Source organism: Nothoprocta perdicaria, unplaced genomic scaffold (assembly GCF_003342845.1).
Source record: "Nothoprocta perdicaria isolate Ctin4 unplaced genomic scaffold, notPer1 scaffold_155, whole genome shotgun sequence".
Taxonomy (NCBI): Eukaryota; Metazoa; Chordata; class Aves; order Tinamiformes; family Tinamidae; genus Nothoprocta; species Nothoprocta perdicaria.
In genome coordinates this window covers 1,745,314-1,768,735 of record NW_020454705.1, presented here as the reverse complement: position 1 = coordinate 1,768,735, position 23,422 = coordinate 1,745,314, and the positions used below count along the sequence as shown (strand labels likewise).

The following is a 23,422-nucleotide window of genomic DNA, read 5'->3' as shown; positions in this document are numbered from 1 at the left end:
GGTGCCCAAATTTGATGTCTCAGTCTGTGTCCTCAATTTAACTCAACTAGTAGAGCAATTAGAAGATATCTCTGCCCAAATATTTTTCACAAAACATCAGCATCTCTTTATTCTTCTGGGCATGAACTGCTCAGTGACAAGATAATGCTTTGGTACCTCCTGAATATTTATTTTTCTAGCTCTAAATAAAATCAGGTAAGATTTTTGCCCAATCATTTTGGTTTGATAGCCTTTAGCTGAAGTGCACAAAAACAGTCTTTGTCACATGATCACCAGTATCTTCAAAAAGATCAATTTTACTCCCTAGGATAAGAAAATTTAATGATTAAAGGATTATTTGGTCAGTAAAATTCATAACATAACTTTGAATAATAAAAGAAACTCTAGCTTAAAAAAATAAACAAAGGGCCAACTCTTGGTCAGCTACTGAAGACTTTATTCAGTGTCACTTCATAAAACTGAAATATGAAGGCTTACACAAAAAAAAAATTCAAGAATGGTTTTACTGATATCAAAACTGCAGCCATGTCAATTTTAATCACTTAGTATAAGTATGAAAAAAAGGGGAAGGAAAACTGCCAATTAATCTAGTGAAAACACCTAGCATTTTGGAAATTATCATTATTGTTGCAATGAAGATCAGCTAAGACTTTATTTTTTAAAGAAATACCAATTTAATTAGAATCTTTGCGCAAAAATGCCTCCCACTTCAAGGCAATTTCACCGAGAAGTGCACATCAGGTCAATCCCTTTCAATGTCTTGCCCAGAACAAAAATATATTCAGTTCTTAGTGGACAGAGGAGGGGCTTGACTCTGTCTCYCCCACCTTGCAGGAATGCACCAAACAACAGGCTACCAAGATAAAAAGTAGAGATTATGAAAACGCACATTCAAACTGCCATTATTATCAAACTGGAAATAAAATACTTGATGTCTGCAGCAGTCCTGGCTGCAACGACGACAGCAGCAATCGGAACAGACGGCCGTCGGGCTGGAATGTAAGAAGCATACGCCTCCAGTGCAGGAATAAAGTCCACCAGCAAGTGAAAGGTGCATGTGTGGGACACAGTGAGAAGCTGATGGCTTCCCAGCACTGACGTGGCAGCCACGGAGCACTCAGACAGCACGTCACAGATTTAGGTCCCTAATGTAATATAAAAGGTATTTGCTCCAGCTAGTGACCTGAAAGCTTGCTTTGGCTTAGTTTCCCCTGAAGCATTTGCTGTTAAGTTAATCAAACATTAAAAAATAACAGTCTCTTGCTCCTCAAAGACTCAACATAAATACTATCTGTCTTCTTCTAAGGGCCAGATTTTCTGCAAGGGTAAATCAAGAGTTTCGCTGACGGAGGATCTGGCCTTAAAAGTCTCTGCAGTGCATTAAAATCAAGGTAGCACCCTGGCAACAGAACAATTCTCCAGATTAACATTTGAGGGGAATTTTGGCAGTAAAGAAGCTCTACTTTGAAACGCTGCCATCTCTTTTAATTGGTGCTGACCACCACAGTTTCTGCTCTCGTGAACTGCACCGTTGCAGCAGGGGTTTCACAGTCGTTCTCCTCGATCTTCAGCGCCGCGTTGTCCACACCGGCGCTCACGGGCTGCGGCAACGTGGTAGCTTCTGCAGTGAGGGTTGGAGTGGAGCAGTACAAGATGAAGCCCACCATGATGACAATGAAGGACAGGATATAAAGGCCAGAAAACTGCCAGAAAGAAGAATAAAACATGTCATAGAATCATAGAATGTCGAAGGTTGGAAGGGACCTCAGAGGTCATTGAGTCCAACCTCCCTGCTCACGCAGGGTCACCTAGAGCACGTGGCACAGGGCTGCATCCAAGCGGGTTTTAAAGATCTCCAAAGAAGGAGACTCCACAACCTCTCTGGGCAGCCTGTTCCAGTGCTTTGTCACCCTCACAGTGAAGAAATGCTTCCTTAAGTTCCTGTGGAACTTCTGATGCTTCAGTTTGAAGCCATTTCCTCTAGTCCTATCCCTGCCCACCACTGAAAAGAGGCCGCCCCCCTCCTCCTCACTGTCTCCCTTGAGGTATTTATACACGCTGATCAGGTCCCCCCTCAGCCTCCTCTTCTCCAGGCTGAACAGGCCCAGCTCTCTCAGCCTTTGCTCATATGGCAGATGTTCCAGGCCTCTGATCATCCTCGTAGCCCTGCGCTGGACTCTCTCCAGCAGCTCCACATCCCTCTTGTMCTGGGGAGCCCAGAACTGGACRCAGTACTCCAGATGTGGCCTCACCAGGGCTGAGTAGAGGGGGATGATCACTTCCCTCGACCTGCTGGAGACGCTCTTCTTAATGCACCCCAGGATCCCGTTGGCCTTCTTGGCCACCAGGGCACACTGCTGCCTCATGGTCAACTTGTCGTCCAYCATGACACCCAGGTCCCTCTCTRCRGGGCTGCTCTCCAGCAGGTCCCCGCCTAATCTGTACTGGTGTCCAGGGTTATTCCTCCCCAAGTGCAGGACCCTGCACTTGCCCTTGTTGAACCTCATGAGGTTTCTCACCACCCAGTCGTCCAGTCTGTCCAGGTCCCTCTGGATGGCAGCACAGYCCTCAGGGCTATCAGCTCCTCCTCCCAGTTTAGTATCATCGGCAAACTTGCTGAGGGAGCACTCCAGCCCTTCATCCAGGTCGTTAATGAATAAGTTGAACAGGACCGGACCGAGAACTGATCCCTGGGGGACACCACTAAGTACAGGCCTCCAGCTGGACTCCGCACCATTGACAACCACTCTCTGCACCCTGCACCTGTGCACTCTCTGCACCCTGCACCTGTGTCGAGTGATGTAAAACCATACAAATGCTGCCTTGTTTAAGAATCTGAAAAGTACATTTCCCTTTTAAAAAATATTTTAGCACAGATTATCATCACGATCTATATCCAGGCCTGAAAATCAAAATACAACAGCTCCAATAAAGYTGCTTACTCTTTGACTCTATCTCATCCTCAATACTCTTCTACCAGGTATTTTTTTAGGTCTACCTACAATAACTTTAACAAGTATGGTGATAATAAGAGAGAGCTRTTTATTCAACTGAAACCTCTGCTGAAACCCTGGATAATTTTGTTTTAACAGAGCAAATACTTCAGGTCGTGGCAAGAGAAGAATCTCTCCTTCCTGCTACAAGTCACCAGAGCTGCTGGTTCTCCACACAACTCCTACCTACACCCAGGGCTAGATAAATGTTGTGACTGGGCAAAAACCTGTTTGCTCTCTGCACACAGTAAGATCCTGAAGAGAGGGAGGCCAAGGCTTCTGGTACCTGACACGCATTTGTGCTACTTACTGAACAGTTAGAGCCACAAGAGGTGAGAGTATGAACTGCTGTGGTACATCAGGCACTTGATTCACTATCACTCTCTTAACTGTTGAAATTCTAACACTTGCCAATTTTTATCCATCCTGCTAGAAAAATAAATGCTTATTTCCTAACACTGGATTTAATAATACAAAGTGCTTGAGTCATACMCAGTCAGGACCGGATTTTCAGGAGGTTTGCTAAAATTCACCCTATTGTCTTTGCCAAACTACTCTGACTTAAACAGTAGCATGATGGACACAGTGTATCTTACATCCCACTGCCAATGGACCTCAATGGAAGCAGTATTTTTACCCAGGAAGCTTGGGTCATAGTCAAGATTTTCAACAGAGTCAGAGAAATTCTAAAATATACCCAGACTCCCCTGAGCTTTCTTAGACTTGCTTAAGTCACTTGGCTTGGAAAGTGCACTGAACCCTTGGAAGGCAGCACGCAAGTGAAGGGGAGGCTGAAGTTCCCTGGTTGAAGCTCCTCACCTTGTCAGAATCCCTGTTTTCTTTTAAAATTCATAAGGTGGGAAGGTAGCAGTTTGCAATGCCCATCTTTTACAGAGTATCAGAGTAGTTGGATCATCASGGCAGGAAAGGGAGGTGCTGGCAGGGTCCCTAGCAGTTCCCTGCGCWGTGCCAGGTCACGGGCGCTGTGCTGTGACAGCTCCTCCCCTGGTCTTTTCCTCAGGTTTACTTAATTTCAAATATTGCAGTAACTTTATTGCTTCAGACACTGGCGTTAGTCATACCTGCACTGCTTACATCGCTCTATTCAATAACAAGTCTAAGGACTACTTTAAATGTGACGGGCTGACTGCACCTCCCTCTAGTGTCTGTATTTGCAGTACACTCTTTCCTTAGGAGTCTACCCAACAGCAACACTTGAGGACCCTGTTTTAAAGTGTCTTGGGGGGTTCTTTCTCACAGACTTTCTTGCATATTTGCCATCACATCTCACAACTTGTGTGTAGCTGCACAAACACATGATGACAGATGAAAAAATAAGTTGAAGATTTYGAAACATCCCAAAGGGCAGGGAATCCAAGGCTTTACTGACCCCAGTGGCACCTAAGGACCTGCATCACTTTGTAAAAACAGGAATGCAGTATTTCTTCACAGCAGCTCTCCCTATATAACGAGCTGATCAGGAGCACACAAAGCAAAGATAAGCTATGGAGCTGAATTAAAAAGTAAGTTCATCGAAGCAGCTATGCCAAATCCACGTATTGCATCAGGCAGAGTCACCTGAGGCTGGGAAATTGAGTGCATTGGTAAGACACAGCACTCAAACTAAGAGCTCCTATGTGCTGGGCTCAGCCTCTGCTGCACCCCAACGTGTTTGTGCTGCTTCTCTCTCAGAGCAGGCTCAGACAGGAGCAACCTGGAGCTCTGCACGACTCAGCTCCTTCCCAGCCAAGACACTGCAGCCCTGCCAAGCCTTCACTGGCTGACTGTGAGACACTTGCTAAGAGGTAAAACAGAGAGTGAATTCTCACAACTGTGGTTGTACATTCCTGTCTCCAGCATGCTTTCTAGTCCAGGAAATGTCCTGCCCGGTGTTTCTGTCTAAGAGGGAAAGAAACTACAACTTGGCAAGATTTTCTACTGCTAAATGTACTGTGAAAAGCCCTGCAAAAATCAGGCTTCCTGAGTTCTCAGTTTCTAAGTTCTTTCAGATTCTGATTACTAAAGATGTTGCATTATCATTGCTCTCTTTTTGTTACTTGATTGTTTCTACCCACAGATGCAAGGTCATGCTGGAGCTGTCCCCCTCCAGAGAGCCTTCTCTTCAATGTTCAGAGTGGTACTTCATTATCCCCTCCGTGCCCCGTGACAAACGTACAGGACTTTCAAACACTCCTTGTTCCATCTTGCCATGGGAAGAGTCACACATAAAAACTAAATCAATTTGCATGAAAGTCATTTCATCATTTCTCTCATTTCTCAATGGATCTTTTTAGTCACTTATATTTTACAATATAACCGACATTCTCTCCTAACGCAGACCTCAAATCTTCCCTAATTCGTGTTTTTCTTTTTGCTACCAAAATATGCTCTAGGCAGTAATTATGGAATGATCTCTTCCCAGGAAAATCTCTCCCCAAAGTAAGTTCATGCTGAAGTTAAAAGTTAATCTATATCCCTCCCAAAGACTTTGCTTACTTCTTCACATTAACTATTATGGATACAGTTCTCTGATTACTTCTTTTGTTCAAACCTGAGCTATCTGGTACTAAAATGTGTTATTCGAACTAACAGAGAAAACATTTTTTTTCTTTTTAGGATATAACTACAGTTTCCTACATTCATTTGCAATGGATGCTTTGTAGTTTAGACCAGTAGTTTTGTAAAACTTTTCAAACCAAAAATGAAGTAAGTCAACAGCTAAGAATGTCTTGGAAAAAACAATCTAGCCCAAAATTGGATCCTAACTGGATTCAAAATTGAATCCTGTTGAATACCACAATAAATTTGGCTTCACTTTCAGAAACAAATCTGACATAAAAGCTTCTGCCTCTCCATAATGCTGAAGACAAAGCAACCACATGGAATAACACAAATTAAGCGTCTTAAGCAAATTGCACAAGCATCTCACTAAGCCCTTCCAGTCTCTGCTACAGCGAGCTAGGTTCCCACAAATGATTCCTCATGAAGAGAACGGGTCAGAGTTAAATCTTTTCAGCACTGCCACTTAGCTTCAATAGATACTAGAGAAAAGATTTCAGAGAACAATAAAAATAATTGCCTCTTGCAGACCATACAGAACCATATATTTATCTGCAATTTTTCAGTTACTTAAGTTTCTCTTCAGAAGCAATACTGGAGCCTAACTCTTCTCCTGAGACATTTGTAAAAATAAGTAAATAAATAAAATTTTAAAAGCTAATATTATTTTCTAAAAGTYAAATCCAACAACTACTCCTGCAGCCACCAAAATCCTTTCAGGACACCTGGATTCAAGCCACTCTTTGTGAGKGAGATAAACCAACTCTAACATACTAACTCTACAGACGAACCAACTCTAACACACTAACTCTGTGGAGTTCTAAATACGGATTAAAACAAGAATCTATCATCTGAGTCTCCAGTAAATTATTTACTATCTTTACTGTTAACTCCAAGTTATTCTATGAAGTATGATATTGCTTTACAATCATTAACTACCTAATGGTGCAAAGTTACGTAATTAAGTATATCCTGGTTGACATCTGACAGTGATGAATGATACAATCTGTACAAATATAAACATGAAAACAGTTTTGAGGGGCTAGTAAGAACATTATGATCTAATTGTAGCATTGGAGCAAAAATTCAGCTGAAGCTATCATGAATGAATGAAGTTACCTACCTTATAGTAAAACAGGAAAAGTCCGAAGAAAAGACTGTAGAGATCTGCAGTCAAAATGCCCAAGTTGACTGAGGTTGCACTAGTGACTTTAATCACTACTGGCATGAAGCTGTACAGCCCAAACATACACAGGGCAAATGCTGCGAAGAGCAATGCTGTAAGAAAAAGGATGGAAACTTTGTGTAAAGGCACTAAACTATGATTTTATAGAAGATGGATATTATTTAGATGTTTTAAATCATGCATCCTGCAATCTCATCTCTTTACTAAGTTGCAGAGTTTGTAGGAAATCTATTTATTTGTGGCAAAGTAACATGAAAGTTGTCATTTACTATACAGAAAAAGAAATTGAAAAAAAACACATTTTTAAGACTAAATGATTATTAGTTTTTCCRGTGTTTCATAAAAATGCATACCATTTTGTCATAAACATACCAACTTTCCAGTTCCATTGAATTTTCATTATGTCCTTATGTTCAAGAATGGCTCTAGAGTTGAAGAAAAAAATACCATAAAGTTTAAAAAAGTACTTAAATAGAGAATTACCAGTATATATAAAAAACATTTTGATTTATCATCCCTGATTTTTTTTTCTGAAATTGTATTAAATAACAATAACTCCAACATCTAACAAGCATGAAAAATACTTGAGAATTCAAGTGCTTGAAAGTCAAGAGCGCTTTTATTTAACTCTTATGCCTTTCTTATGTTCTTTCAAGGCTTTTTCATCCTTCAGACATTCAGTTCTATTTGACATATAATTTGAGGAAATTAACTATAATGACGAGAAATAAGAAACAAAATTCTTCAGAGAGACTGAAGTGCATGTGGTCTCTTACTCTAGCACAGTTATCTGTAAGAGTACACATGCTTTATTTTAAACTTGTTTAATATGGAAGCCATCCTGCTAATCATTATCTCTGAAACCTTTCCACAGAGAAAAGCCATTAAGAAATACATTCCTGTGAACAGTCCTCATCCTGCTAAGTGTCCTCATGAGGTCAATAAAATCAAGAACACAGGCAAGTATGACAGGCATTGAATTTACAAGATTGGAGCTTTCAAATTGTGGTAATAAGAGTAGAACAAACAAGAACAATATAAAATGGATGTTGCATGGTAACAAAAATGGCATTCAAATGAAAAGTCTCCCATATAAGCCAAAGTTAGCAAAGAATTAATTTAATAACAACAATGTCATTTCATGGTAGACAAGTAATCATCTGTAGAATATTCTTAATTAATTTGAAAATAAATATTAGATCCTTACAGCTGCAGACCGCTGATAATAGTCCCAAACAAGCCCACCATTCCTAGAAACTCCACTCTGCTCAGATTTTTCACAATGTATTCCTCACTCACATTAGAAATGGCATACAAAGAAGCACCAAGAAGAACTAAGACATCGCCAATCACCACGTCACTTCCTGTACAGAAATATTAATCCACAATGAGGGTAATGCTGCAAACACTTTTCAACTTTCCTTAAAAAGACAAGCAAATTCATCCCGAATATCCCTGCTTTTCTAGCACCTCCGGGGTAAAGGGTAAGGATTTGTGTGTGTTTTGAAAGTAGATCAATTGCTTGGGCTTGAACACGAACACTACTAAGGGCTCGTTAGCACACGCAGTCTCATCCTGACCCAACCATGGCTTTTTGGGTGCTCCAGCCCTCCCTGCTTCCCCTGACACCGGGCAGCACAGGGACTCAGAGGAATTGCTTCCAGCTTCCAACTGTACCTCTGCTTTTGCACGAGGGCCTCATTCAAGCCTTGCCAGAGTCAATTTATTGATTGCTGTGGGACCTGGACTGAACTTGAAGTTAATGACAGTTCTTAAGAGGGTGCTGCAGATGTGTGGTACTGCGTATCCTGTGATATATCCATGCTGTGCTACTGGGACTCCTTGTAACACAGTCACTCATCAAGTAAGTGCTGTTATGCAGCTGCTCAGGAGCAAGGCAAGGAGCTGCTGTTGAAGTCCTTGAATCGGTGTGAAGTGTCCTGCCCTAAGCACGCTGGCAGTCACTAAGGAGATACGTCTGGCACGTGAGGGAAAGCAGCACTAGGGATATTCAGGTCACTGAATAAATCACAACTGTCCTAAAATCGCTGGGGAAGAACTTTCTCCCTCAGGGCTCTGACATGCTGGTACCACACAGCACTGATGCTAACCCTCTGTCTGCCATCCTATCGTACCTGCAGTAGATGTCCTGGAACAAAGCTAACCAGGCTCATCTGTATTCTGCTTAGTGAAGTCGATGCTACGTTTCTCTTCCTGCTTACATTCACCTTGCCTTAAACCCCCYAGGGTTCAAAATAAGAGCACCTTAATGTGGCCTGATTTGGGCTTCTGGTCCAAAAGAGGTAACCAGTCCTAACCTAAGCCCCACTGGGTGCAGGCACCCAAGGCCAGGCTCCCTGCAGGAGACCCAGCAATTCCATGTGTTCTGGCCACATCTCCACTGACCTCCATGCTGTGCTCAGCAGACCTTGGAGATATGTGGTCTATTTCTATGGGTCTGCAAAACATAAATAAGTCAGAATATTGTTAAGTAACCTCTGGTTTGCTCTTCATCCTCAGGGAATTCCTTCCGGGAGCGGCAGATCAGTGAAGTCTGGCTGCCAACAGACTGGGAGTGTAAGCAGGATGAGGTTTGTAGGAAGAGGCAGCATCTTTTATTAGACCAACTCATACGATTAGTAAAAGCAACCTAGCTTTCAAGGAAAATGTCCTTCACCAGGTCTGAGATCTTACGTCAGGGCTAACAAGCAGCAGCAAACTTCAAGATATCCAAATATACAATCCAAATCTATAGGCAAATGTCACGGCTCCCTATAAAACTGACATCTCCTCAGTTACTGTCATTTTGCCCAGAAAATATAAATAACAGTTTCTCTCTTCTTGTTTAAAATAAAGCTAGATTCCTTCCCACAAAGCAAAGAAGTTTGCTCCTCTTTGTCCTTTGAAATTTGGACTGGAAGACTGGAATGGGAACCGTGTCTCTGAATTTCCCCCACGTGAGAAAGGTTTCCTTACCTTCAGTGTCCTGCCTGCCCGCCAGTATGTCTGCACCCACCATGGTTCCTACACCCAGCAAACAGACTGCGACAGCAATAAAATGGATCAGTTTGTATCTCGCACGGAGAATGAACCACGATAAAGCCATCAGCACAGGAATCCCAAAGCAATCCAGCAGCTGCAGGGACAGAAAAGCAATTTTAATTAGAATCCTACCCCAAGTTTGGATGTCGCTCTCCTGAAGACAAACCTGCAGGATCTTACCTTCCATCGCTCTCGGTTGGAAGGCACAAAGCAACCCCAACAGACCAGTTGAAATGGAAGAGGGGTCAGCATCACAATGTATCATGAAAAGCATTTTGCAAGGGAGGGAGAGGCGTTGTGGTGGCTTCACTCTACACTGTTAGAAACTCACAGATCTAGAAATTCTCCTAATAAGGGATCTAAATCTGCCCAACTTCACAAGTTAGCGCTAGGAGGCTGCCCTGCTCCTCACAACACTAATTCAGGTGGTTCCCTGACATGTCACTATTTTCTACCAGGTTTTTTCTTTCCTTTCTTGACAGATTTCAGCTGTCCTTGTCTGATAGTTCATCTTTTCACTCCTCTTCAAAACTGCAATTAGAGTTGAGGGCTGAGCGTACACAATGTGCAAAAATGGACTTATTGAAGAATACAACTGATGAAAYTTTAATCAAAGTGAATAATGCAATAACTTGACCCTAAAGTATCTGGCTTTTTTTTTTCAAAAAAAAAAAATGCATCTTATTGAAAAAGACCTGGTACAAGAATGGAAGAAATTTGCAAAGTTGATGGCAGAAAGATGGGAAGGAGAGAACAGCTTTGCTAAGGTCTCTTCCCAACGCTGCAGCTTCCCAGAAAATCATGCCCAAGGCATTAATGTATTTTCAGTCCACTTCCCTTTTAYATCTGACTCTGAATTAATCAGAAGTGGTAGTTGACTCTGCAATTTACACCTTCCACAGCAGCAAGGACACACATGACATGTTCATGGGCACTGCCCTGCGTAGACTTATCAGCTAAGGTTCAAGGATGTCTGCACTCCATGACAAGCAGTGACACTAATTTCTCTTTCCTTTCTCCATTATCCACCTCTGCGTGTTGCTAAATTCTTATGTTTGGAAGCACCAAGATACCTTTGCCCTTCTGTTAAACCCATAAACATTCTGCCTCTTCTCCTTTGCTACAGAAGACCAAGACTCAGCTGTACGCATCAAACAGAAAAACAAGGCACAGCATAAAATGAACATAATGTTCTAGAACAATCAAATAATGCAAAGAACACTGAACTAATCACAACTGGTTTTAATACCTCATTCAATAAAATGGACCTGTTCCTGATTTTTTCTGGAGGAAAAAAAGAGAAGCATATTTTCTGGCCTGCCTCATTACAGTGCCATGAAAAATACATAAGCAAATAGAGCACAACATATAGTCAGCCTTCCAAAGACTGCTCTCAAATTAGTCTTAAATGTCAGTTCTTAAAACACAGCCTCTTGAAGCCACTATGAAGCATCAGTGCCAGGTCAATAGAACCACAGCATAATTGCTACGACCAAGATAACAGCCCTTAATCTATAATGTTCTTTGCTATCTTCTGTCTRTCTAAATGTACCATTTGGGGCTTACTTCTGCACCTACCTCTGTTACTTAATTCATAATTTACAAGGGTTTTCATCAAACTGGTAAAACTGTTGTGATAAGGTTATTTTTACCTGCTCATAACCACATATATTGTCTTACCAGGACAGCAGTAAGGGAAGTTCATACAGGGCAAACCCTCATGGTGCTCTCTACCCCTTCCACCTTTTTGTCTGTGTTCCCTACATTGTCTCCAGCTTGCCCCCCCTGAGAAGCCTGTGTAAAACCAGTCACTTACCTAGGCTGCACTGGCAGACGTTTGAACTATGCTAGTCCTAGCACATGGTGCCATGTATTTCAGTACAGCTTTGCTTTATTTTAAGAGTATCACGTTATGTGTCTCTGTTTGATCACAGGTCTTTTGCTCTCTCTTTTCTTTTGTCTACACAAAGATTGTGTCTGTTTTTTTTCCCAGTATCAAATGAGAAGGGTCATTTCTCTGCTTCATCRAAATGTATGATTTAGTTCTCACAATACTGGTTTTCCACCTTTGGCTTCACAGTTTGTTCCAAGCAAGTTTTGAGTCCTAACAAAGATTTCTTTGGTGTGAAATTGTAATCACCAAAGCTAAGAAATATTGGAAAAGTTAAAAAGGAAAAAAATCATTTCCCTGCTGGTAGACATATCATCTCCTATAAATAATCAAGCTTTCATTTCCTTATTTATTGAGATGTTACCATGTAGCCTTCTAGCCTCCAAGCAGTTTTTCAACCCAAAAGAGTAGAACAAAAGCCACTCTTAAAAAAAAAGAAAAAAAAAAAAAAAAAAAAAAAAAAGGAGTAGAAGAACTTAACAAAACCAGAAAAGTTTCCTAATATAAATCAGGTCCAAATAATGTAGATAGTGCATTTCCCCAACAACCATTCATGTATTTCCAACAAAACCAGCCACTAGACTCTTACAAAGCCTGAATACAGTATTTAAATTCTGAAAGGAAAAAAAAAAAGAATTTAAAATATATTAATTCTTGCAATTATAATCTGTATTTTAAAATACATATTAAAAAAAAAAAAAAGATAGGAAAGAAAATCACTACAGTGCAGTTAAAATTCAGATCAGTATTCTACGTTTTAGTCCTGTTATGTGCAGCCTATTTAGCCAGTGAATGTGGCTAAGATGCTCAGGATTTGCAAGAATGCCCACCCACTTTCAGGAATAATTGCAAGTCCTGTACTTAGGAATGCTAAATTTGTAACCAGGTTAATTGTGAGCAGCATCTGGGAAGGCTCAGCTGCTTCCTGCGGGGAAGCTGCTGTTTGCTCTGGGTGCTGGCAGATGAAGTCGTTACTGAGTGGGAAAGCAGAACCGGGGGCGAACCCTGGCGCTCTCACTCACGTGAGTCGCCCCTTTGATGGACGGATGAGGAGTGGATGCTGGGGCTCGTGTAAAGTTTTATCTCCAGAGGCTCTGCGGAATTGCAGCCGCTTGTTTAGCAGAGCATCATCTCAGAAAGCGACAAAAATGAGCATATATATATATATAAGTGTAGTTTTCTGGCGAGCCGCTCTCACGGTGCGCTTACTCCTCTTGCAGAGCGGCTTCGCGAGCCGCCGCTTGATCCGCAAACTTGGGGGTCGCGAGAGTTCCGCGCAGCGCGGCGGGGTGCGCGGGAGGGTCCGCGGGGCCACCCGCGGAGGGGCCGCGGGGAGCGGCCCCCGGGCAGCGCAGCCGCTGCGCGGGTGGCCCCGAGCGACCCTCCCGCGGGCCCCGCGCGCCGGAGCCGCGTCCGAGATTCCCAGTGAGTCTCGCTCCTTCGCGAGGCTCCTCTCCGCGCCTGCCTTGCGCGGAGCGCGGCGCGGTTTGAGCCTCCCGCTGCCCTCCTGCCCCGCGCTCCCTGACTGCTCAAGCGGCCGCTCACAGGGTTAAGCGCTTCCCGAGTCGAGGAGCACATATTTAACACGCGAGCGTATTTGATGTTTATTGACAGAGCAACAATAGGAATAGTCTTGCTTTATGTACCAGTTACAAGGTTTAATATCATTATATTGCATGCAATATTAGTTTTTATTAGTCGCCATTAAGAAGATGTTTTCTACTTGAATTCTCATTTACTTGTTCAATGCAAAAAAAAAAAAAAATTATCTTTGTAAAGGAGGAAAACACGTCTTCAAGTGTCAGCTATATTAAATTAAAGAACTGTTTACCCTTCCTAAGGAAAGCATATGTATCTAAATAGGCATCTTTTACCGTTTGCATAGTAGATTGGAAATTAGCATTTTTGTTCATTTTCCCATGTATGCACAGCGCCTGGAAGAGTAATACTCCATGCATATCAGATCAGCCAGCCTACAATTTTTGTGCAATATATTATTTGGCAATCTAAAATTTGTAATTTGCATGAAATTGCTTAATTAAAATACAGTCACTCAGGGTATTAATTTCTCTGTCTGGCAGTTCAACGTACTAAAGGCGGGCTACAGAAAATGTGAAATCCTGTCAGATGTAACAGTAAAATATTAACAAAAAAAAATCCACTTCTGGCAACAAAGTGACAGAGTGATAATGCTTTTGCCCTGATTCCGGGTTCAAATACGAGCTTGGGTTGACATTGAAACCGACGAGGAAATTTACAATAGCAACTCTGGCTTTTTGCCAATAAATCTGCATCACGGACCTTTCTTGGCGAAACCCTTCTCCCTCTCCCCACCCCCTTTACATTTTTCCCTACCAGCAAAGACGACGGAGAAAAAAAAAATCCCTTTTCTGAAACCCAAGTCCCTTACTATTTTCGGCAGCTTGCTTTTGAAATCAGCAACCCTACTGATAAAATGATCCAATCAGTCCTTCCCAGTTGTCAAGACAACAGTTCATAATTGTACCAGCTCTTTTCATTGCAGCTAGACATTTCATAAATAGATAATTCTCTAATTGATCCGGCCAATCCTACTTTGCATACCCTGCCAAACTAGGTAAGCCCGGCTTCTATTCTTGCAGAGCAGCAACTTTTTTTTTNAAAAAAAAAAAAAAAAAAAAAAAAAAAAAAAAAGATTAATTACAGCATAAAGATCTTTTAGATAATGAGTCACAATCTCTTTCATTAACGCTAGCTGAGGAATTGCTGGCTCCAGACCAATACTCCAGAGCTACCTCACCCTGGTTAGAAGACTTGCATTAAGGACAAATGGGCACCAGATGATAAAGAACTTACACTACTAATTTATTTCAGCAGCCAATTACCCTCAATTACAAACTAAAGAAATTTGATTTCCAGCTAGTGATTCTTGCCTTCTTCTACTTGGTTCAAAGAGTTTTCTGAAGGAAAATGTTCTCTTCTGTGTAGGACCAAGATCAAAGATGTGCATAGCAGCTGTAATATCACAGTGAGTTTATGCGAATGGAAACATTTAAAAGATTTATTCAGGCTTTATAACATTTATGTCAGTACTGCTAGCTACCAGTTGCCAGTAGAGCCTCAGCAAACTCTTGTATTACTCAATTCTGCACTGCATATTTACAGGGAGGGGAGAAAAAAAAAAAAACATAAAAATAACCCGGTGATTTGATTTTGACTCCAACCAGGTTTCAACCACCCTGCCTGTGGKAAGGTTTTAATGATAGGGTAAATGATTAACAGACGCTTTAATAAATGGTTAAGCAATCGTAGTAGATCGTTAGAGGCTGTTAGTTTGCTCACAACTGGCAGCTCCAAGAGCTTAGAGAGCAAGAAAGCTCCGCRGCTGCTCCTGCTCGCTGGCCCGCCCGGCTCCCGTGGGCAGCCCCAGGGGCACGGGCTGCTGCTTCYCCTCGTGTGCTTCATGAGCTGATGTTCTGATTCTTCCATGAGCTGATGTTCTATCAACAGCTGCCAGCTAAGTGCCCTGCCTGCATTGTGGAAACAGCAAATACTTACAGCTCCTAATAGCCCATTGAGGAAGCAGAACACACTGCCTGTTTTGGGCTGTGAAGCRTGTGGTGGAACGCGTTACACAGAGCAGCGCCGTCGTTCCTGACGTAAGGGTGAAGCGTGAGTGTCTCGCAGGGAGAAGCCCCACTGGCAACGCCTCAACCACAACTCAAAAGCTGCAGTTGTGGCCTTAGAGACTTTTATCTTTATTTACAGAGAAATGAGCATTGCCATCCCAATGTTATCTCTTTATAAATCTGCYGAGCCCTTCCTTGCATTGCAAACATTTGTTAACTTGAGGAAAATCGGGTTTGTTTCTTTGCACGTGTGTGAAGAATACATGGAAGTTCCTTGCTGAGCAGAAACTTATCTGGGATGAAAATCCTGACGCTCAGCTCAAGCTCCAGCCAGGCAGCGTTTCCACAGTGAGCACAGTGTTCAGAAAAAGTGTGGTATATTCCTGCCTTGTTTCTGTGCTTCCAGGGTATCCATTTAAAGCCACCACTGAAGACAGTGTATCAGCATAATGCTCTCAACCAGGATGACCACTCTTACATACTAATGTAAAAGCAGAACTACGTGCTGCTGGAGTGAATCATAGAATGCTTAAGGTTGGAAGGCTCCTCAGAGGTCATCTAGTCCAACTCCCTCTGCTCACGCAGGGTCACCTAGAGCATGTGGCACAGGGCTGCGTCCAAGCAGGTTTGGAAGATCTCCAAAGAAGGAGACTCCACAACCTCTCTGGGCAGCCTGTGCCAGGGCTCTGGTACCCGCATTGTTAAGAAATGTTTTCTTAAGTTCCTGTGGAAATTTTGATGCTTCAATTTGAAGCCATTTCCTCTAGTCCTGTCGCTGGCTACCACTGAAAAGAGGCGACCCCTCCTCCTCCCTCCCTCCCTTGAGGTATTTATACACACTGATCAGGTCCCCCCTCAGCCTCCTCTTCTCCAGGCTGAACAGGCCCAGCTCCCTCAGCCTTTGCTCACAGGACAGATGTTCCAGGCCCCTGRTCATCCTGGTAGCCCTGCGCTGGACTCTCTCCAGCAGCTCCACATCCCTTTGGTACTGGGAAGTCCAGAACTGGACACAGTCTCCAGATGTGGCCTCACCAGGGCTGTGTGTAGGGCCACGATCACCTCCCTCGACCTGTTGGAGATGCTCTTCTTAATGCACCCCAGATCTTTTTGTTCTGATTCTCATTTCTGACAGTGGTGGGAAACCAGTTACTTCATGGGATATGCAAGAAATCCTACTGTGATGGGGAGGTATAAAAACTCCTAATACTGAACTGACACTTAAGGAGGCATCAGTTTGAAGATCATCCCATGAGAAGGTTCAGCAAAAGCCTGACTTTGGCGACTGGGCAAGAAGACCAACTCTACCTCTTCTTCCTTAATTTCTATGGAAGAAGTCATGGGAATAGCTTTATTCCTTCTGGGAATTTGAACTAAAGCCCTGGCTTCTTCAGCTGAAAAATACATGATCAAAGAACTTTTCAGTCATCAGCTTAACTTTGTCTTGAGACAGAAACATATCACTGCTAAAACTCTAATTTCTTAGACATTACTCATAAGTAAATTAAAAGCTTAATGAGCCATAATACATAATTATGCAGTGGAAAACATGACAATGCTAATCCTTGGGGCACATGTTACTGTTCCTTAAACAGCAGGGGAAAAGTCATTGCAGCTTTCTGAGGAGAACCCAGATCACAGGAGTTTATAAAACTATTCCAGCTGCACGTTAGCTGACACCTTACATCTGCGTGTAGTGAGGGAAAACCTACATTCTTATCCTCCTGCTCCTGGAGCTATTTACACAAGGTTTTCCTGACACAGTGAGATGTTGCCAAGCACCAGCACTGCAGAGGATGCTGCTGTTTACAGTCTCTCTGGGAACCTGTCAAGCTCATGTCCCTTCCCTCTCACAGGGAGCAGTTGGAAGTGCCACATCCCCGAGCCCTGGGATGCCTCGCAGCACAGCTCACTTCCAGCTCTGTCCTCACATCTTACATCTCCCAGTGTCTCCTACAGCTTCCACGGTTAGGTAAGGGATGTACTGTGTTATCAGCAGCAAGAACCTGCGCTGAGTCAGTATTATCTGATCCTAAATCTTCATTTTTGCATCATGGAGGGAGAAAAAAAAAAAAGTTGTTGTCAGCAAACTCTTAGAAATGCTTTCTATTAAAAATACAAAAATACCTCAGAGTTCAATTTAAGAACTGGTGCTGGGTAATACCAGCCAATTTTCTCTCCTTCCTAGAAATGCTATTCATGATGCAGGATGCTCTTCTCTGTATTGCAAAGAGAAAAGAGATATTGACTTTTTTTTTTCCAGATTTAAATAGCTTCTGTGTGTGTCCTCTGAAATCTTATTTCAGAAAAGAGTACAAAACTCTAACAAAAGCAACAACCTGGAAAGGGGGATTGGTCCTTACCTGAACACTTGTAAGGGTTGTGTATTGGTACGCTTTGACAATCATGTAATTGGCCTCAACATCAGCTAGTCCCAAAAGAAGATACTTCCACCACCTCTGTTTCAGAATTTGCAGAAGGCTGTCATTGCCTGTTTAGAGAAAAAGCAGCAATCAATATATGGTCCATTGCACAAGGACCATATATTGCACAAGAAATGCTGCACAAGGATATTGGKTTTTATAAGCACATATGATATTGAGATGCTTGATTTTGGTTCCCAATCGTAAGGAAGATATAGTAAGAACAAACAGGAGCCTGTTTGTGGAAATCCATCACAAAAAAATCCATCCATTCCAGAGTGGAAATCCATCACAAAAAAAAAAAAAAAAAGATTAGGACTGTTTGAAGACTGCATTGATGTAGAAGGAATATGAAATAGGCTCTGGTAATGAGATTTGTTACAATAAAGATTGTTTTTTCTATTATAACACAAAACTTTCTTTTTCTGCTCTTTGGTTCCATTGAATACATGAAGTGAAATGAAATACTTGCCTACCTTGCAAAAATCATTTCCCTGTGTTATTACAAGGCAGGAATTTCAGCAGGGAGTTTAAAAAGCTTGGACAAATACTAAGTTCTTCAGTTTCAAAATTCAAGAGAAAAATGTAGAAGAACAAAATCTCCAGAACCAGAATCTCCCCCAATACTTTACCTACCAGTCCTAAATGCCAGCATCGTTGTGTAAACGAGGAGAAGCAAGGAATAGTTGATAAAACTTTGAAACATCGGAGTATTCACTTGGAATTGCTCTGCTAGGTACTGGCTTGTAACAGCAGTCCCACAGATAAACAAGGAAAGCATCTGGCCCAGAACTATTGTTTTCAAAATATACCTGCAAATGTAAAAGACAAAACAGTAAGGCTCAGAATTTAACATTTAAGGGTTTTGTTTTGAAATAATACCACATTTTCCAGGGAAATTGACAGTTCATTTTCTACTCCTTATCAGTGTTCACATTTACAAGAAAGAAAATCTCTGATTTACAGGTCGGAGTGTTTTGTCTATGCAGAAGAGCTGTTCTTACCTCATGACAGCCAGGAAAAATGGGCCAGGTCAGGTGAAAGCACCAAGGCAGGCCTGCAACACTCTGTGTACAAGCAGCTTATCCAGGCAAGCTCAAAGCAATGTGAGAGCTGTGCTCATCACAAGAGATTTTCATGCACATGGCCCGAGTTGCATCCTTTCTCCTCCAACTACTCCCTTGCTGGCTTCARTGAAGCCAACAAGAAGCCCCAGCACAGCTGCCTTCAGCCCCTTGCACAACCCGAGTCTTTGAAAGGGAGCTGGAGCCCTTGAAGTTGAGCAGGGCTAAGGAATTCCCAAAGCATTAACRCTTGTTGGAGCTTCTTTTCCTGCCCTATCCTATCACATGCTGCTGCAGTCAAGCATGGAATGAAGAACACATTTGGGCCAAAGACCACATCACGTTTCGACACGTTTAGACACTACCACGGTAGTTTTAACTACTCCTCCTAAATCCAGCCCAGAGCTGAAAAGTTTTGTTGTTTTTTTTTTTTTTAAATAAAAGACACTCATGCTATTTTAGTAGTAATTTCCCTCCCAATACAAAGCAGCTCTGGGCTGGACACACAAAGGAACACGCACRGATTTCTGTGCATCTTTTGCTTGGCTATTTTTCTTGCCCTTGGAGCTCTGCAGATTTGCCAACCCTGGCTCTGCCCACATACTCAAAAGGGCTACCTGGGGTGACCAGCTCAACACCATGCTGTCTATATGGGCCTGCCAAGACTCACCCCTGTTTACTCTGAAGACTACTGATGGCAATTGCTCTGCATAATTGATTTGTTGTTACTCAAAGCCATCAAGCAAGGGAAGCAAGAATCTCATCAGAGGAGTCGGCCCACGCGCTGCGCCCACAGCCCCGCTGCAATGACAGGGCACAGCAGGGGAAGTGACACTAACTGGTTTTCCCAGGYGCTTGACTTGAATGTAGCAAGTGGTCGGCCACATAGGTCTGATGGGCAGGCCAGTTACCAGGAAAATTCCCAGAATCACAGGAGGGCTGAGGTTGGAAGGGACCTCTAGAGATCACCCAGCCCAACCCCCTGCTCCAGCAGGGACACCCAGAGCACGGGGCACAGGGTGGCAGCCAGGCGGCTTTGGAAGATCTCCAAATTCATCCACCAGAGGAGTGTCTTCTGGGGTGCAGTAGCCAACAAAAAACATTTCTTGAATACCAAATAAAATGCTGCCAAGAACATTCCTTCCAATTTCCTTCCGAGGAGGCAGTTGGCTGAACTGTCCAATCCATGGGCAGTTCAGCCATGCTGCAGACTCCAAGAGTTTTGAGTCTTGCATTTTACTCATTTCCTTTAAACACCCCAGTAACAGGGCACACACATTTTGTAAATACTTGTGTATTATGTCAAAGTCTTTTAAAAGTCATATTTACTCCTGCATAAATAACTCTTTGTTGTGGATGAAAGGATGGAGATTCTTACATTTATCACCACAAACACTATACAGGTGAAAGAGAACAAACAATTTGGAGACTATGCTTCAGCTGGAAATTTCCTATGGCTACTCTATAGGGCAGTATTAACTGCAAATAGTGCTGTAAGAAGCATATGTAAGAAGAAGTAGTTACTGTAAATAAAGCAGTACCTTTGAAGTTTGGAAGCTATGTATTGGATTTGGATTTTTTTTTGATAACTCATTTATTTTACCAAAGACCTGATTGCACTGTTTTGTGAACCAGTTTGTGGAGGCCACGCACACATTCTGCCCCATGACTCTGGTTGATGCAGAAATGTCTTTGCAAGCTCGTGTAGAGAAACCACTTCATCAGGGGATGCTCCTGCCATAGGTAAGTTAAAATTTAACATGTTAAAAGATCTTACTGTTCCTCTTGAGTAGGCATAAGCAATGCCTATAGCACTCCCTTTGCCAGCCCTATGAATTCTGGCTCCTTTGTAGGAGGTAAGAAGACAAACAGACCCAKAGAAATTTCAAGGCAGGAAAAACACAGTGAACTACAGAGAGAGAAAATGTGGTTTCAGGAACTACAAAAAGGGAGGGAGGGGGAAGCATATATGCTTTTTATTAATCTAATAAAGAGTCTTCTGCTTGAGTTTAGCAGAAAATACTTCTGTACCCTCTTAGCAGGAGACAAGCAGCAAGTCTTCAGCAAGCTTGGCAAGCCAAAGCTGCTCTGTTGCCCGGACTAGCTGGGGTGAAGTCATGGGGATCAGACCCCGTTATATGTGTGATGTGCAAAACAGCTGCAATTTTATTCTAGCAGAGCTGTGAGGTCCATGCAGTCCACAAAATGAAGAGTCCTTGACAAGATCTGAGCCCTGAGGGACTCCTATACATGCAAGAAAACCCTATGTTCCTTTGGCTCCTTTCTCAGGATTTTCAATAAGGGCTTAAAGGCCCCAGGTTAAAAAGGCAGAAGTTTGTTGCCCTTCATACTTGCTAAGGATTGAGCAGCTTCAGTCATCCAGTATCTACTAAGAAAATAAAAGATAAATAATCAAGGAAGACTCACTTGGTCCCTTGCATTTGAACTTGTAAGTCCACTGAACCTGATCCTCAGYTTTTCTAATAATTAACTCTCTCCAGTTCGCACTTCCTAGAGAATTACCTGATGCATTTTTGTATATGGAAAGAGAGTCACGTCAAGAATCTCCAGAGTTGCTTATTTAGTGGTTAGTCCAACCACAGTTGCCTCCATTTAGTTAATGTATATCTAGGCTTTCCCACTTATTTCTACACTGCTGAAGAATTCTGACATGGCAAAATGTTTTTCTAGTCTAGGTCCCTTCTTTACTTTTCTCCTTTTTAATTCCAGCTTTTTTTTTTTTTCTTTTTCTCTCTACCTACCGAGCAAATTTACAGAATCACAGAATCACAGAATGGCTGAGGATGGAAGGGACCTCTGGAGATCACCCAGTCCAACCCCCTGCTCCAGCAGGGACACCCAGAGCACGGGGCACAGGGTGGCAGCCAGGCGGGTTTGGAAGATCTCCAGAGAAGGAGACTCCACAGCCTCCCTGGGCAGCCTGTTCCGGGCTCTGTCACCCTCACAGTGAAGAAGTTCTTCCTCAAGAAAAAAAAAATCATAAAGTACACTCTGGAGAATTTAAAAGTAAGCACTAAAATTCATAAATCTTTTGGTTTCATTTTGCAATACAAAAGTGGAAAGAAAAACACTCCAATCTCAGAAACATGACTTTCCATACATCCCAATATTGACACGACTATCGATTCCTGCTATTTTTTATTAATAATTTAATTACTATTTTAAAAATATATTAATAATTAACTTTCCACTGTGGAACTTGGTTCTCTCTGCTCTTTTTACAATATGCTGGTATGGCTTAAAAAGTAAGTGGTCTGAAATGGTTGTTCAGTTCTATAATTGCTGCTAATATGTACATACACATAAACACACTCCAACACACACACATATATACACATTTTTATATATATATATATGTATATTTTAGTAATTGCTAATTGGCTAACAGCAATTACTTCTCCTCCACTCTCTCTACTTGAGAGAGTGTATCCTATTTAATTATACTCTAGACTATGGAGTCATTTCTGGATTTTTAGAACAGATGAATACTAGACACAAATTGGTCTAAAGACAGTGCTGAATTGGACAGTTAAATGTGGACAGTAAAACTGGACAGTTCTTGCCCATGTGAGAAAGTCAGAATGGCTTTCTTTGGATCCAGAGAAAACAGAAATATACACCTGGATATTAATTTCCTCTGATCCAGATTCTGAATTTATTTTGAAAAAAAATCTAAAAAGCGCAGACTAGATTTTACTGACAATTATATTAATAAATCCTATGGTTTCAATAGTAGCTTTTCACTGAAAAGAAATGCTGTAATCTGGTACTTTCTTTTCAAAAATTAAAGAGTATGCCACCAGTTAGACACTAATAACATGCTGTCTACAGATTGCTCACATTTCTACTTTAAGTAATGAATCCTTCTTCAATGGAAAGAAGAAAAAAAAGACGGTTTCACTGGAATAATCTCACATCTTTGTGCGGGATGTGTGTGATGTGAGAACAGTCTCACACCATTGCCAGAGCAAACTTGGTCCCACAAAGCAGATTTCCAACAGATCTTTTCCCAGGGGGGCAGGGAAGGCGCGGGTGGCACCGAGCCGGGAGGAGGCCAGGGGATGCGCGAGGCGCTCGCTCCTGTGCGGGGCCAGCACTGCGGCCCCCGCAGCCGCTCACCGACCCCAGCGCCTCCCGCTCCCCAGCGCCTCCCGCTCAGCTTTCCCGGCGAAACCGAAGCCTCTTCCAGTCGATGCGTTTTAGAGCTACAGGCCAATTCAGAGCAGCAAGGGGAGCCGATCGTGATGGTTCTGGACAGCGGCCTTTCTCGCAGCTGCCTGGGGAGGCTGTTCTCTTCTCTTCTCTTCTCTTCTCTTCTCTTCTCTTCTCTTCTCTTCTCTTCTCTTCTCTTCTCTTCTCTTCTCTTCTCTTCTCTTCTCCTCTCCTCTCCTCTCCTCTCCTCTCCTCTCTTCTCTTCTCTTCTCTTCTCTTCTCTTTCTTTTTTTTTTCCCTGTTTTTTATCACCTGCCCTTTGCAGCGATGCTGGGAGAAGGGGTAGGCCACAAAAGGGCAAGTAGCAGTGGAGCTTTTACCTCGTAGCGCTACGAAAGGAAAAGCAACGCCGGGGTCCCCCGCAACCCGAACCCGGGACCGCCCCCGGGGCAGCAGCGCGCGGGGCAGGAGGGCTGCGCTCGCGCG

At 42.6% G+C, this 23,422-nt stretch overlaps 1 protein-coding gene across 2 annotated transcripts in view; it reads right to left on the bottom strand.

The window, feature by feature from the left end:
- Window positions 1-482: 482 nt before the first annotated feature.
- The window catches only part of SLC35F2 (solute carrier family 35 member F2), a 28,086-nt gene continuing 5,146 nt past the window's right edge, over window positions 483-23,422 (bottom strand). Inside the window, exons 2-8 of one of the 2 annotated variants that reach the window (XM_026035052.1) lie at window positions 18,336-18,511; window positions 17,640-17,767; window positions 9,715-9,874; window positions 7,946-8,102; window positions 7,111-7,163; window positions 6,676-6,830; window positions 483-1,703 (exon numbers count right to left, since the gene is read on the bottom strand). In XM_026035052.1, the coding sequence (XP_025890837.1) occupies window positions 1,485-1,703; window positions 6,676-6,830; window positions 7,111-7,163; window positions 7,946-8,102; window positions 9,715-9,874; window positions 17,640-17,767; window positions 18,336-18,480 (1,017 nt within the window). In that variant the 5' untranslated portion in view covers window positions 18,481-18,511 and the 3' untranslated portion in view covers window positions 483-1,484. Of the gene's footprint in view, window positions 1,704-6,675; window positions 6,831-7,110; window positions 7,164-7,945; window positions 8,103-9,714; window positions 9,875-17,639; window positions 17,768-18,335; window positions 18,709-23,422 lie in introns of those variants that run through there. The other variant, XM_026035051.1, reaches the window with a different exon arrangement.